Raw genomic sequence first — 16,001 nt, forward strand, 5'->3', positions numbered from 1 at the left:
TAATGCAGCATAATGGACCATGAATAGGTACTGAATTATAGAAAGTTATTAGACGTCTTACTGCAGTTGAAAATGTAATGCTAGTGGTTAAAGGCCCCAACCCTTCATTACAAAGGCCCCAACCCTTCATTACTAGCTATTCATAATCTGCACCCACTCCCTCCCATTTACCAATCTTTTGGCTCACATTGCAGATACAGATGTTAATGCCATTATATTATTGCTTATTGCTTACTGAAATATAATAGACCTCATGTGCACCAATCCGGATTAGAAAGTTCAAACACAGTCCAAGTTGGCCGATCCCTTCTAACGTAACACACACTAGAAGTGACACTCGAATGAATACGAAGCTCTACATGTTTATGTCGAAAACTACAGTTTTACCAGGGACAAGGTAATTACAGACTCACCACTAGGGTTTTACCTACAGTTTTACCAGGGACAATGTAAAACAAAGCGACGGATTGGATTACGTGAAGGAGAGAGTAAAAGATTCCGTGGGTGTGATGTGACCGACTGCTTCAGATTTGCTTCCTCCCGCCCAATCCCTCACATGCAAACCCCCAAAAAAAAAAAAAAAAAATCAAGCACATGCATTACAAAATTACTATTTTGTCCCGTACTATTTTCATGCTTTTGGCACTACAACTCTGAACGTACGAGACTACCCCCTCATGATTCATTGCCATACTAAACTAACAATGCCAATGAATTCTTCCGTTGAAAGTTTACCATGAGAAAATATAGAACATTATACTCAGAAGCACTATAGAATACCTTCGCCGTTAAATTTTAGGACGGTGTGCCGAATTGAGTGTCTAGGTCAAGCTGAAGGGGGTAAGAAGTAATTTTTGCTAGGGCAAGATTTGAAAAATTAATTATAGTAAAACTATCTTAATTGTGGGATTCCAATCCTTGGTAACAACAATGCCCGTAGCTTAAGTTAATAATTTCTGTGCACCGATAAACGACACCAACTCCATTATAAATTAGTGCAGCCCTTCCCTATTAATCAAATACCCCTTCAATTTCCCAACCTGCCCTTCGAACATTTGAATATCATTATGTCTGACAAGGGCAATAAAGTCTTTCTACACATAGGGTGCTCCCTCCAATGCTGCCAAATCACTGGTCTAAGTGTACATGAAGAGAAAGAAAACATAAACAAAAAAATAAAAAAGAGCATATGATGAGCTCAGGCTCATGGCTTTTAGTAGACATGTACAGAAACTGAGCAGCACTTGTCCTTTGATTCAACCATGGTCTTCTTTGAGTGATTGAGTTAGAGAGAGGGTTTAGAGTTTTGTGTGTGCATTATTCATTCTTCATTTCTTCAACTTCAACTTCAACTTCAACCTCTCAGTCTATCACACTCTTTTATCATCCCAAGCATGCTTTCTCTCACTAGCGTTGTGTCTCACCACATCAGTAAACTTCCTCCCTTTTTCTCTCACTAGACCCTCCACACTTTTGCTTTACTGCTCTTTTGCCTTGTTCTGATTGTTTCTTTTAGGGAGTGCCCTTTACTCTTTTTTTTTNTTTTTGTTTGGTTACAATTAATTGACTGTGCTATTTTACATGGTGGGTTTGGCGGTTTCTGTCCTAAATATTAAGGCTTTGAGTGCAAGAGATTGAAGAACATGATTACATCTGCTGTTGGTTGCTTGTTGGGTTTTCCTTTTGCTTCACTTATCTGAGATCTGGTGGGGTAAGCACTCTGTTCTTTTATTATTTGGCTTAGAATGCAAGTGAAATATCCAGTCTGGGATTTCTTTTTTCATTTATATTTATTGCCAGAATCATGCTTTTGGGTGTTTTAGCTGTCTTGCTTTACTCATTTTCTGGGATCTTTTAGAGTCAATAGGAAGGATGGTGCTTTTTCTTAGTTTGGCAGAGATCAGAGTTTGGGTGGTTTGAGGTTTATGTGATTCCAAAGCTTGGAATCATTGATAGGTTGATTGCCTTTCTAAGAATTGGTGTTTGGGAAGGTTCAAGATAAATTATTATTTTTTCTGTTTCTGGAATTTGACTCCATTGGTGGGAGTATGAGCTTGCAGCTATTGTGAATGTGATTGTTGCAATAATAAAATGCATTGCCATCAGTATCTGTGTATTACTGTAAGTCTATATTTGTTTGCAGTTTTGGTTTTATGCTTGTTTGTGATTTCTTCTGTTGTTGTCAAAGACATATAAAAGCATAGGTCTTATCAATTGTCTGTAGCGGAGCTTGAAACTTGACTTTTCTCAAAGGAGGTGGTTTGGCATATAGTGCACATTGTGCTTAGATGTCTTGGATTTCAACTTTTCTCGGTAAATTAGCTGAGTGCTTTCAATCTGGTGTATTTTGTATAACTCAATCAGCATACAAGTTTGCTGAAAGAATGTTAGTGTGGAATCAAAGTTGAAGGGTCAATTTCTTGTTGAAGATCATAGATGGTATGTATGCATAACAATTGGTCCTGCAGGACTTGATCTCTATCTTCTGTTAATGATTTTTGCAGGACTTCAGATGTGTCGATGGGACTAGAAATGGAGTTCGAGAAAAATTGCAGAGTGGGTCTGAGTCCCAACACTGTTCTTCCAACTCATCGGCATTCCTGTGTTGAAAAGAGGAGCACAAAAGGAAGGCCGCCACGCAGAGATGATCTATTGAGTATCAAGGAGGGGTTTGTGGAAATCAGCTTTCAACGCTATCGCAGCACTTCTTGTAAGGTACCATCTAGACCTGTTGGACAGGAAGTTAACGTTGAACTTAAGCGAGGTTCTATATATCAAAGCTCCAAGGAGGTTAGGGAAATTAAGAAAATGGGCACTGCTGAGGGAAGGAAAAAGATTGAAAAGTCTCGAAGTAGTGACTCCTCTTTCTCTTACAGAATTATTGATACGTTACATAGTTCAGGTGATGAAAGTCCACAGAATAGGTCTTCAGTACTGTCTTTGAAACCCGAATTGAATGTACCATCTGCTGGAAGGCCTCATGTAGAACCGTGTTCATTGGATAGCATTCTAGAAATTTGTGTGGATCCAGATGACAGGGAAGAGCACTCAGCTGAAGCTTTAGGAGAAGATCCAATGCATTTGAATCTAAGAAGTGATCCGGTTGCTGGACCACTAAACAACGGAAATGAACTTCTTGAAAGGGATGAAGTTCACAAATTGCACAAGTCATTCTCTGCTAAGGTGGAAATGCTTCATACTCCTTCTCCATCAGAGAGTGATCGCTCGTCCAGTGTGAGCTCAAAGGCCCGGTTCAATAATATAAGAAAGATGTTTGATCCATTTAAGAAGTCCAAGTCATTGCGAAGTCCAAATTATGTTGTGGAGCCTGGGGGAGCCAAAACAACTGGGAAGGAAGACATGACAAAGGGCAGGACTCATCAAAAATCTTTGTTGCCTGTCTTTTCAAATACGGTACAGAATGCAGGTGGTGATTCTCTGTGTGTCAACCAAGATAACCACCAGTCTAGCGTAGCGTCTTCACCGGTTCACCTACATGGCCGTCTTAAGTTACAAAATAAACATGGAATGCCTTTATTTGAGTTCTTGTTGAAGGGATCAGAAGATGTCTTCGTGGCCAGGACATGGAAAGCAGACAATGGTTTTAACTGGGTGTATACCTTTCATGCCATTGGCGGTAGAAAGAAGAGCAATGCCAGCGGTGTGGGATCACATGGTAGCGATAGAGATTCTTCAATGGTGGGACAAATGCAAGTTTCTTGTTATCTATGTTCAGAACTGAAGGATGGAGCTTTTGACAATTCCATGTCGACAGAGTTTGTTTTGTACGATATTTCTCATGCAAGGCAAATTGCAGCAGAAAAAGAAAACTCTAATTGTACCCTTGATGATGCTAAACATCCCAAAGGTTCCAATCAGAGCACAGAGGGTGCAACTTTAAAGTTGGGTGATGGGTCTTGTCCAACGAAGGTCAAACATCAACACAAGAGTAGTGATACCGATTCTCCAGCCTGGCCATTTGCAGCTTTGCATCCAGGTCTTGAAATTGTAGCCATTGTTATGCAAGTTCCATTTGAAAAGAGAGAGAGCTTGAAATACAAGAGAGGGGACAAGGTATGTGATAAAGTACCTGCAAACCTACTCAAGCTCCCTATGGTCAAACAGAAGAAGAAGAATGACCCTGATAGTCGAAACTCAGGAAACCTGAAGGTGATAATTCCATCTGGAAACCATGGTTTGCCGAGTACTGAAAGCAAGGGTCCTTCATCATTACTAGATCGATGGAGATTTGGTGGTGGTTGTGACTGTGGTGGCTGGGACATGTCTTGTCCTCTTACTGTGTTAAGCAATCCCAACATTCAGTTGGCTGATAATCAATTATTTGAAGAGAATCAGCAGCCTTTGGAACTTTTTGTTCAGGTAAACTTCTTCGATATTTTAATATGTTCTATGATCAAAAGCTTGTGAAAATGAAGTTCTCTAGTTTAGTCTTTGATTGAAAAGAATTATAGAACAACTTGAGTTTCTAGCTCCCAGTAGACTTTGCACTAATTTCAGTATGCATCATTCTGTTTGTCGGCATCTGACATCTCATATTACTCTCTTTTGATTTGTTTGCAGGGATCAAAGGAGAAACAACCAGCATTGACCATGACAATGGTTGAAGATGGACAGTATGCAGTTGATTTTCATGCACAGTTATCAACGTTACAAGCATTCTCTATGTGTGTTTCCATTCTGCATGGTACAGAAACATCGGCAGCTGCCACTGGGCTGGAGGAAAACACACAGTTGTCACAGTGCAGTTCATTGAAAGTGCTTAAAGAGGAAGTGAAGTTCTTAATTGAAGCAGTCACAGAAGGGGAGAAGAAGAAAGTAGCCAAGAGGGTGAAAAAGATCCAACCATGTTATACACTCGATCCACCTTTCTCTCCTATTGCACGAGTATAGATTTCGAGTAGCACACTTGAGTTTTTCTCCAAAGACCCACACAGGGATCAGGGATGGCCCCAAGGGTATCAGAAACAGATGGCTGAGACAATGCTAGCCGCAACCGGTCTTGGGGGTCATTTGGTATCAAAACTATCAGTACCATGGACACTACCCAGCTCAGAAAACCGGAAAAAGGCTGCATCGAATCACAACAGAAGTTTTGAAGCTGCTTATTCTTGCCATTGCCTTTGGTTTATTGCCATAGAGGGTTTACATCAAATGTGATGTATTTTTGGAGGGGGTCTATGATAAACTTTTCAACAGAATACAATACTGTCCATATCGAAACTTGTAGGGAGGAAAAGGAAGTAGTCATGTTATATGAGAATTGGGAGATACAGTTCCTTCTCTTTTGCAGTAAGTTTCTTAGTGTAGTTTATTAGATAGGAAGGAGGGGGTAGTAGAACCCTGAAATTGGTGTTACTATTGATGTATAATATGGAGAAGCAAGAAGACAAGCACTTGGTCTCCAAAATGTATGAGTAAATTTGAACTGGGCACCTTCTTACTCTACTGCATTGTTAATGGAATATTGGTTCTTTTTCTCTTTTTTTTGGAAATGAAAAAAAAAATAATGAACCATTGTTTGCTTGTGATTCAAGGTTTTTCCTCTGAATTATGCCATAAGAAAAAAAACGCCGTTGCCGGGGATCGAACCCGGGTCACCCGCGTGACAGGCGGGAATACTTACCACTATACTACAACGACCTTGTTGATAGTAAATGTCTGTAATTTCTTTTTGAAGAGTTTGGTTCTTCTCGGCCTTTGAGCTCAGTAGCATCATAAAAATTACATTTTTAAGAACCTACTTACTGACACTCCCCAAGAAGCTACGAGCTGTAACTTATGCATACCCGAACTGCTAAGTTTGTGTAATCTCCGAAGCATGTATATAGTTATGGCAGTAAGTCCTTTAGGCTTAAGCATAGGCAACACAAAACTAAAACACGAACTTCTGCTTCTCATTTGTATTCAATAACTAAAGGTCCATCAACACCGTCATGATACAGAATGGCACACACTAGCACCTACTTCGACTATACAATCACTTTTTCTCTTCTGGAACAATACATATGTTAAATCCTACTTTTGCTTCGCATATTCTTTTGTCACTTACATAAAAATACAAAATTCGTTTCTCATGATTGTAGACTGTGCAGTCTTGCTGGTGTTGGCGATGGTGGCTGGAATGTTGAGGGTGTTACTGGATCATCTTCCATGTTTCGTTCGTATTGGATTCTTTGAGCATTAGGTTGTTGCCTTGCCAAAGAAAAAGATTTCTTGAAAAATTCATATGATGCAAAGAAGAGGGCTCCTTGCGACATATACATAACCAATCGTGGGGTCAATCCCCTGACAATCACAACAAGAATCACGGTCATACATCAACATATCAGGCATGCAGCAGCTCAGTGCAACTACAATTCCCTTACAACGGTTTCAGAGGACAACGAGATGAAAGTGACTCATGGAATTGTTACAAGAGAAAAACATAATGATGGGCAGAAAGGACCAATTGATACCTGTATAGGCCTTTTAGACCTTCTTTATTTTCTATTTCCTGAAGGGCGTGAATCACACTGTTATACTGGCTCACAGACCCTGGAATCTGCATAAACACCCCTTTATAAGAAGCGTGTTGGCAATGGGACATTAATCTTAATTGGCATTTGTGCTGCAATTTTCTTAGTGAAGTTCTGGCATACTGCCCAAAGGGCCATTATACACTATACTTCCAATCTCCAAGAGACGTATTTCATAAACAAGTATAGACTATAGACAAGGAAAGCCTCATTAATCAATGGCTGGGACATATTTCTGACCATGGATTACCCAGACTGTTATTGTTCAACATAGGACAATGAAATATACTGTAATTGTACTGAATCAAGTGAGAAAAGGCTCTCTATAGAAATATGCATAACATTACAAACCTGCGTCTGCAATCTCGTTTTCACAACATCAAAAGGAGTTGTGAATAATGCAGCAGTAGATCCAGCCAGTCCTCCACAAACTAGCTGCACGGACGGCAAAATCATATTTAGTTAATCCGGAATGGAAAAGAGAACAGAAATAACTTGCTCAGAGCCAGTTCCAAAGAAGGTAGATAATATCTAAATGTAAGAGGATTGGATAGAGGGGATTTAACTGTTTGTAATGTGCTGGGGTGATTTCTAGATTCTTCAGAAGATGACATCAATTTCTTCAACCTTTCATATGTGTAGAACTGCAAATAAAACATAAATCTTAGATATGACGTGCCGAAGTACAAAGGATATGGAAGTAAAAAACCAATACTCATCCATTATAATAACCATGTGGAATCATTAAACATTCAAAATAGAAAGTCATGGCACATTTTTCTGACCCACATTCTCTCCCTCTCTTCCTAGTGTCCCTGTTGGTCCAATTCCGTTCTCAGTATGTAGAAATAACTAACCTTAACAATTGAGTGTGGAACATTCCTGCAGAGTACAGCTCCCCATCCAGCATATAATGAAGTGAAACCGCCCTTCTGAATGATGCCAACCAAAGCATTCCTGAAGCAAATGAAAGGTTAAATAGACTCTGAGCAGAACAGAACTTCTATGTAGGGGAATGCCAGAACTAGAATGATAGTTACAACAAGGCTTCTTGCATGATATTCCAACAATATATTATTAGCAATAAACCTCATACTTCAATATATAAATAAGGTCCAGAAGAACCCAGCAATACTACATGAGTAGTGGTATTGGAAGACAATACCAAGATCTTAAGGATATACCAGCAGTTGTGATACTTTGAACCAACTTGCATCTGCTGCTTTATACGTTCACTCGGAGTAAAGATAAAGGAAGTGGCAATGCTTGCACAACCGCCTGCCACACAATGGGCAACAGAATAATACTCCTGCACAAAAAGTAATGTGTGAGACACAGAAAGCCTGAAAGCATCGGCTCACACAAAAACCAATGATGACAACTGTTACATTTCTAAAATATTATTCACCTTCCTTCCTGGACTCCACATGAGTATCAAAATTGAAATAAAAAGAGCAATACGGAAATGGGAAGATAGTAGCAATATCAATTGGGGAGATACAGAAACTTAGTGACAATGCTTGAGGCGAAAAGAGAGAGAGAGAGAGATAGTAAAGAGAGTTACAGAGATAAAGAAGTACCTTCGGAAATAAAGGAAGCAAAGATCCTTTAACTGATTCATATGTGAAAGTGTAAATGGAAGAAATTGGAGCTGAAGATGCAACGTTGGTAGCAATACCACGATAGAGTCCAGTTAAGCCTGAAATCAATATCACCATCAGTTTTTCTGAAGTACAACAGGATAAAGCCTTTAAGAGTTTCAAAGATAGATAAGTTCTAACAGCATATATTTTCTTCAATTCCTATATATCAGCCCACCTCTATCAGACACAATTGATTTTCCAATGAACCATATAGATTTTTGCTCTGCCCGGCAAGATTGAATTACTGTCTTGATTGTATCAACGGGATGAAGACAAATGCTAACAAAAACTCCGGACAATGCACCTGCAAAGGCATGCTCTTGTTTAGCAAGAGTATGAAGCTTATCGTGTGCTAATGCACAGGGCTGTGCCTTGCATCCATCCGTTATAACGAAGTTTTCTGGCTGTTTCTTTTTGTTGTCAACTAGGTCATGATCATCTATCTTATGAAGACATTCTTCCAATCCATTACCACAGGAAGTTGACGAGTCTATATGATAATCTGCAAGAAGACTAGAACATGGGGCCCTTGAAATAATGTCATCTGCCTCACCAGCTACAAGAAAATAGTCTGAACACAAAGATGCTCTTGTACTAATCTCTGACTTTTCATCATCATCCTTAGATAAGTTACTAGATTTGACTGGAGCAGGGTTAGACACAGCATTTCTGGCCAAGTCATCTACAAGTCTACTTGTTTCTCCTGTAATAGAGCCTCCTGCAACAGCGTTAGTATCTACTGGACTGCAACATTGGTCAGTTCTGTTCTCACTCTCCGAAACTTTGACCGGGCGGTTTGCCCCAGAAGAAATCACATCATTCATCCATCCATACATGCTTCCCAATTGGTATGAGACTTCGAAACTTGCAGTTCCATTTCCTTTCGAAGAATCTTTAGGCACATCAGTACCACCATACAATAACCTCCAAAATGAAGCCTGATAGAAACTTTTACTGCAATGGCCAAATACTGACATATTTTGGCTAACCTGCTTTAAATCTATACGTGGTTGTGATATCGTTGGAATCTTATCAGAATCCCTTAAGTTAAAAGTCAAATTACCACTATCCTCTGAAAGAGCTTCCCCATCCAGACCGGACAAGATAATCTGTTTCCGACGACTACTTTGAATCTCCTCTGAATTTACCTTGGGTTGAAATAATCCAAGAGGACGGCTTGCATAATCCCATATCTGGCCAACTGCTGAGATGAGCTCAGTAGTGCTCAATATCTCAGGCGACTTGTTCTGCAATTTTATACTCCCTTGATTATTACTTTTGCGAGAAACTGTGTGGGGAGAGGATGCCAGACCAATTTTATACCCCCTGTATTTGATCGAAGCTTGATCATTCTCATGTGGCTTATTGCACCTAGCCATTTTCTCAAGCCCCCTTGAGAATATAGTGTATCTTGCAATAGAAGTAACTGCAAAATGGAATTAGCAAATGGCATCATTGGACAAAGCTAAGAATGACAGAACAAACAGTAATCTCATTACAACCCTCCCTCCCCCAACCGCAACATTACTTAGCATTGGTTTTCTCCGCCCCAACTTCTACTCTCAATTCACAATGCAATCAATACCATGAATCATTCAACAATTTCAGCAACAACAACAACAACAACTCAGAAAAAAGTTCAGTGCTTTATACACAATCGTTCGTTAACGGTCAATTTCTTCCCTTTCTTATTTCAAGCAGATTACGCAAAAGCCACCCGGCTCGAGCTTCTCCGATGAAACCAGCACAGCAACTTACAGATCTGAATAAACCAGTACATGAACCCAGAATGAGACATCATCAAATTCCCAATCAGCACCATCAAACACTTAATCTATCAAAACCCATAAGCTAACCAACACTCTTTGCACCAATCTACACCCACATAGAACACAATTGAATGCTCTAACATGTAATACAATTCAAACTATCCATTCAATTCCATAAGCATTTCAATCAAACTACCCACTATAGAGATTCAATTCAACATACTATCCAGCCAAATTTTAACTACATTTCAATCAAATTAACAGCTTTAATCACCAGAATCAATCAATTATAACAACAAAAATCGAAGCTTTGAAGAAATCAGAATTGAAGTAAACGACTCAGAATAGGTGAGAATAGAAGAACCTTGATGAAGAAGAGAGTGGGTGCTTTCCAGCTGAAAGCAGAGTCTGCGTCGCCGTGTGGTTCATTTGCCGGCGAAAAATTGAAGGTGAAAAATTAGGGTTTAAAGTGTGTGGGGTTTATGGATTTGCAGAATAAATTCAAATAGGGCAGCTTTATATGTAATCGTGTGCGCACGTTACCAAATTATTCTTATTCGTTTTGCTAATATACGCCAGGGTGTGAGGATAACGGGAAATTGAAGGATCTACCACGTGTCTGTCACGATTTATCTGTATAATTTTCTGGATCTTGATCAGGCGGCTCAGTGTCACGTGATACGACTGTTCTATGTTACTTTTTGTTATTTATTTCAAAACATATTCTACACGCTTATTACGATCAGAGTTTTAGACTCAATGTTCCCACGTATTGAGCAGTTTCATCAATTAAGGTATAAGGACATGCAGTTGCATAAGTCTTTTATCAAAAATAATTTCATTCATCATCGTTACCAAATACATTTTTTAGGAATCGGATTTTTTCCTTCTCAATAAAAATACAAAAATGATATTTTTTTCTAACAAATTCATTTCGTGAATCAAACGAGTGTTTATTCTGGTGAGACCTTAATTTATTCTCACACAGTATCATCAAGCCACATTGACGGGAGCGGGACTAGGAGCAGGAGGTTTGATGTTGCAGATCATGTTTTCGCAATGATTCAGGCAATTTCCAATCTTTGACTTACCTGCCATGAAAAAACACAGTAAATTAAGCATGTGTATTCTATACATACGTATTTGCATACATACATATAATAGAATTAAGAATGGCAAATAGGAAGGAGATGTGTTGTATGATGTACCATTTCCATGTTTCAGACACTGATCATAAGTGCAGCCAAGTTTGCAGTAGTACTGGTGATCAAGATCCTGACGTGCTAGAGCTGCACCTGGGCAGCCAGCTATACATCTAAAGAAACATGCCATGGTTCCTCCTCTACATTTATCATAACAGGCTTGGATGCAATGGGATTCCTCCAGCATACCTGCATTTACATTTCCGATGAAAAGAATCACCATCATTGCAATTACAGAGACAAACTTCATAGACTCCATTGATATTTCTCTCTGAATTTTCTTGAAGAAACTCAGGAGGGTTGTATATCTGGATGAAACACTTTCACCTGAATAAACCAAGGACCCATGAACGCCCTTTAATACTACTTGTCCTCCACCATAAAAGGTAGCTTCATAAAATAAAATCATATAAAAGATTTATAACATAATTGGAGAAAATCGAGCAAGCTAGAACCATGTATCCGATTAATAATTTGGTAAGAAGTCATTCAAAACTTACCTTATTATACCTTTATAAAGGACATAACGTATTTGGTTCGCTTCATTGATTATGAATTAGCTGTATATATTGTGCAATTCCTATATATATTTATGAACAGAATGCCATTAGCTATTAATTAGTGGCAGAACAAAACGTTACAGATGAACAGAAGCATGCATGTCACTGCTGGAAAAAGATGAGAAAAACAGAAACACAGCTAGAAATTGAAGACGACCCATTACTATTTACTAAAATGGGTTTTGTAGTACAAATATCAGAGGAAGAGTGTCCTGCGGTGTCCGGCCGATTCTGGGTCGCACCGTGCCGGCCATTTCGCCGGAGAAAGATGAGCCGAGGGTCAGAAGACCCCGATGACGATGAGAGAAGAGTTCGAGTTTTTTCAATTTTCTAAGGTGAACCCCAGCCTGCCTAAGGCCCACCACACCAGGTTCCGCCTAGCCCGCATAGGCCCACTTCCCGTGTGTTTCACCTATGTGAATATGGGCCAGGTTAGACCCACTTCCCTTGTTCTGAAATCCAATATGGAAATCTGGAGCCAGTTCTGGCAGCAAGTGCATGCAGTTGCTCTTAAACTTGACCACTTTCTTTTCGTCAATCATGCAATGCTTATTGCTCTTTTTGAAAGCCTATTTTTTTAGCTAAATTAGGAGTGAGACCCTCTTACGCTAAATGATACAAAAGAGAATACTTCATTCTTTCATCAAATTATGTAGATCGATGCAACCAACTTGCAGACATTTTTTTATGTTTTATGGTGTTGGTTGAAGTGTTAACACAACGGTCACGTGTTACACCATTATCTACTATTTATGTTGCTTATACTTCTACGGGCTCACTACCCATTCTTTAAAGAAGTTTATCGGGATATAAGTTGAAGTGTCATGTACCTCATGTTCACATGCAATACGGTCTCACCGAGGCTACTACCAAACAACTTTAGCTTGTCACTCGAACATTATTGATGTGCACCAATCTTTCTATTGCGTCTTAGGGATATGCAATATTTGAATGCATCTTTACTATTTATCTACTACCCACCATCATTGAATATTTTTGTATTACAACTCGTGACTGTGTACCAGTATTGACACAAAATTGCAATCTTTGAGCTCAAACAGGATTGAAATGGATCTCTAATCTTTGAGCTCAGCTAGATGTTATTTCTAGGTGCCAAATCGCAATGTCACTGTGCATAATGATGGGTCATTTGAGATGAATAAGTTTACGTTGGATATGAAACTCCACCTATAATCCACTTATGTAGAAACCTTATCAGACGATCTCATTCACCGCTAAATTACGGATTGTTACTTTGATGAGACAATATTCCCGCCATTAGGGGGAGATAAGAACACAAGTGTTCAAGTCAAAAGACGTGAATTGTCGTGGTTTGTCCCCACTAAGTTTCATCTTGATCCCAAATGCTTAAAGTGTTAAAGTGACTAGATCGATCACATGTTGCAAATATGTCTGCAATGATTGATGTCATATCAAGAGGACATGGCATGACCAAAAGGAGTTGGTCTTGACACCATCACCATGGATGGTGATATGGTGACACCATATAGTGGCAAAATTGGTGTCACAAGGCTGTGTGGCTCCCCAAAATGAGGGAGACCCTTCGGTTCGATACTTTCTCGCGTGCACGTGGAAAGCGAGCTTAGCACAACCTGATCCATTGATCAGTGATACTCAAATGCGTCTCATAAAGTCTGAATTGTGATTATCGTTGGGGACGCCTTAATGTCAAATCCAATCCATATGGAGATCTCTACAAGTATTACACTAGTGTACATGAGGACATGAGATAATGAGTCTACTATCGAACCACCATTCGTTGATGGATATCAACTTAGTTGATTGGCCTAATGGAAAGATGTGATCCAACATTAACAAAGAGATAGGTCCTTGGGCAGGTGATGCCGACACCGCAAGCTAAACTCTATCAAATATGTCTTTGTTAGATAGTGTAGTGAGAACAAGAGTTTAGAATCACCTTATGGCGCAAAGTCTCTCACTAACACGCACTGTGATCAACTATGATGAGATATGCTCTCGTAATGGATGTCATTGAACTCCACTACTTTGTCAATTTGGTAGTTTCCGAATAACTGAACATGCAGCGTATGAATGTGGTCATAATAACATCTCTATGGGATCAGAGATATACATAAAAGTCTTAAACGGACTTCATTCATTCGAATCAGGTGGCTCCAGACCACAGGAGTACGCGTTTGCTAAAGGTATTGAAACGCACATGGACTCTACTTGATTTAGAAGGGATATAATGAATTACGTCTTTGCGTGTTCATTCCGGATTTACATGTACTCTTGATGGATCAAGGGATGCCAATATGTATCAACATCCGAAGTTAATAATGAAAAAGATCTTGGGAAGACACGGTCTCGATAAGGCACTCGATGACTGTATTGATGACGATTTTTCATCAATCGGCTTAGGCGCTCTATAACTAGTGAGGCCTACATATACCCCATGATTAGTTAAAGTCTTTACTCTAAAGAGAGATATGTTGTTTTGTCTAAAAAAAGATGACAAATATGTGTTAAGAGATGAAGTTCTCATCTAAGTACAATAAGATGTATCAATGTACTCAACATAATACGAAAGACTTGACATCTCATTCGTAATGAAAAGTTGTAAAGCTAAGCGTAGCTATACACCTACGCAACGCCAATATAATGGCAGTAACTCCTTTTTCAATACTTAATGGTATGAAAGGTTGAGGTTTATTTTATCCCTACATAAGAAAGACACATCAAAAGCGAAATCAGAATCTGTCAAGTTTCATAGGTTAATTTTCATAAGACCTACATGAAATCTCACTTATTGGAAAATGGTGAATTTGGTACTATTAGAAAGGTCTATGTGTCTACTTTCCAAGAACATGAACCATTTGATCATACCTATCATATTGAGTAGGACGGATCTGTCCGAGAATCTGATTTTGCCAAAACAGTCAACTTTGACCGGACTTTGTGAACAGATCCTGATGAAAAAGAATGTGTGTAATATACGGTTGGAAAGATAAATGAGTCTAGTTTCCAAAACTATTTATGCTTCGTTCATATGTATTTCCTAGAGGAAGTTATGGCTGTTTTAGTAACTAAAGGTCATGCTGCGTGGAAATCTGATTTCCTGCACGAACTTATGTTTTAAGTTCACAGTTTTGAGTTCACAAGCGGCATTCTCCTCAAGATCTAAGTGTAAAAGATCATGTTTGAGGACAATACAACATGATCTAGTTAATCATTGCCCAATGCCACAATTGAAGACATGTTAAAGAGCATTAACATGCTAAGTTATCGAAACTTCCGTGATTAGTAAAAATCATGAAGAGCCCTATGATTGATGTACAGATCAGGGGGAGGTGTAAACTTCAGGGGGAGTCTAGCACATGCATGTCACTATTAAATGTGAATGGTGCGTTGTACTCTTTTTCTCCTATGATAAATGTTTAGTTTTTCTCCCATATGGTTTTTGTTCCTTGACGAGGTTTTTAACGAGGCGACATATAATCACCACCGGCATACCGGTGCACGGCATAAGGGGGAGTGTTTTAGAATATTTCATATGTGTGTCTTGGTCTTATGTCATCAGAATATGTAGTTAGAATAGACTATGTATTTATTATCATTACCATATTGGTACTTTATCGTTCTTTATATAAAGGGTTCCTATCAATGAATAAGATGATGATTCTCTATTCTCTTACTATCTCTCTTTGTCTGTACTCTTTATTCTTAATCACTTTTATATTATTATCAATAAAACAAACAAAACATGCCAATACAAATGGGAACTGCACCTCTTATTTACTTATTACATAAAAACCTCTGTCACGGAATAAATCAAATTAATCCATGTACTGATGAAGGATAAAGTGTAGAGACAAAGAGATAGCAAGAGAATTATCATCTTATTCATTGATAGGAGCCCTTTATATAGGGAATTACACAATACCAATATGGTAAAGATATGAATACATAGATCTAGTCTAACTACATATCCTATTGGCATAAGGCCAAGACACACATAGAGAATATCCTAGAACACTCCCCATTGTGCCGCGCGCTGATATGCCGATGGTGCTGATCTGTTGCCTCGTCAAAAACCTCGTCAAGTTACAAAAACCCTGTGGGAGAAAAACTGAACCTTGATCGTAGGAGAAAAAGAGTACAACGCACCCTTCACATTTGATAGTGACATGTATGTATGTGCTAGACTCCCCCTGAAGTTCGCACCTCCTCCTGATCTTTACATCAATCATAGGGCTCTTCCTGATTCTTACTAATCACGGAAGTTTCAACAACTTAGCATGTCAATGCT

General features: G+C 39.0%; 2 protein-coding genes and 1 non-coding gene across 3 annotated transcripts; 1 reads left to right on the forward strand and 2 right to left on the reverse strand.

Moving 5' to 3' along the window:
• The first annotated feature begins 3,353 nt into the window (after positions 1-3,353).
• LOC101306041 lies at positions 3,354-4,956 on the forward strand. Its single transcript, XM_004298751.1, has 2 exons — positions 3,354-4,380; positions 4,582-4,956. The coding sequence occupies exons 1-2, from the start codon at positions 3,361-3,363 to the stop codon at positions 4,909-4,911; spliced, it is 1,350 nt and encodes a 449-aa protein (XP_004298799.1). The 5' UTR covers positions 3,354-3,360; the 3' UTR covers positions 4,912-4,956.
• A 633-nt stretch (positions 4,957-5,589) lies between these two features.
• TRNAD-GUC lies at positions 5,590-5,661 on the reverse strand. The gene has a single exon. It is a non-coding gene; the product is annotated as a tRNA-Asp (tRNA).
• Positions 5,662-6,092: 431 nt separating this feature from the next.
• LOC101309355 lies at positions 6,093-9,558 on the reverse strand. The gene is made up of 8 exons (XM_004300743.1): positions 8,355-9,558; positions 8,117-8,235; positions 7,721-7,845; positions 7,394-7,493; positions 7,103-7,180; positions 6,888-6,971; positions 6,477-6,562; positions 6,093-6,306 (listed from the first exon to the last, which is right to left on the reverse strand). Exons 1-8 carry the CDS (start codon positions 9,556-9,558, stop codon positions 6,093-6,095), a joined length of 2,010 nt encoding a protein of 669 aa, XP_004300791.1.
• Positions 9,559-16,001: the final 6,443 nt, after the last annotated feature.

This window comes from Fragaria vesca, linkage group LG5 (assembly GCF_000184155.1).
Source record: "Fragaria vesca subsp. vesca linkage group LG5, FraVesHawaii_1.0, whole genome shotgun sequence".
Taxonomy (NCBI): Eukaryota; Viridiplantae; Streptophyta; class Magnoliopsida; order Rosales; family Rosaceae; genus Fragaria; species Fragaria vesca.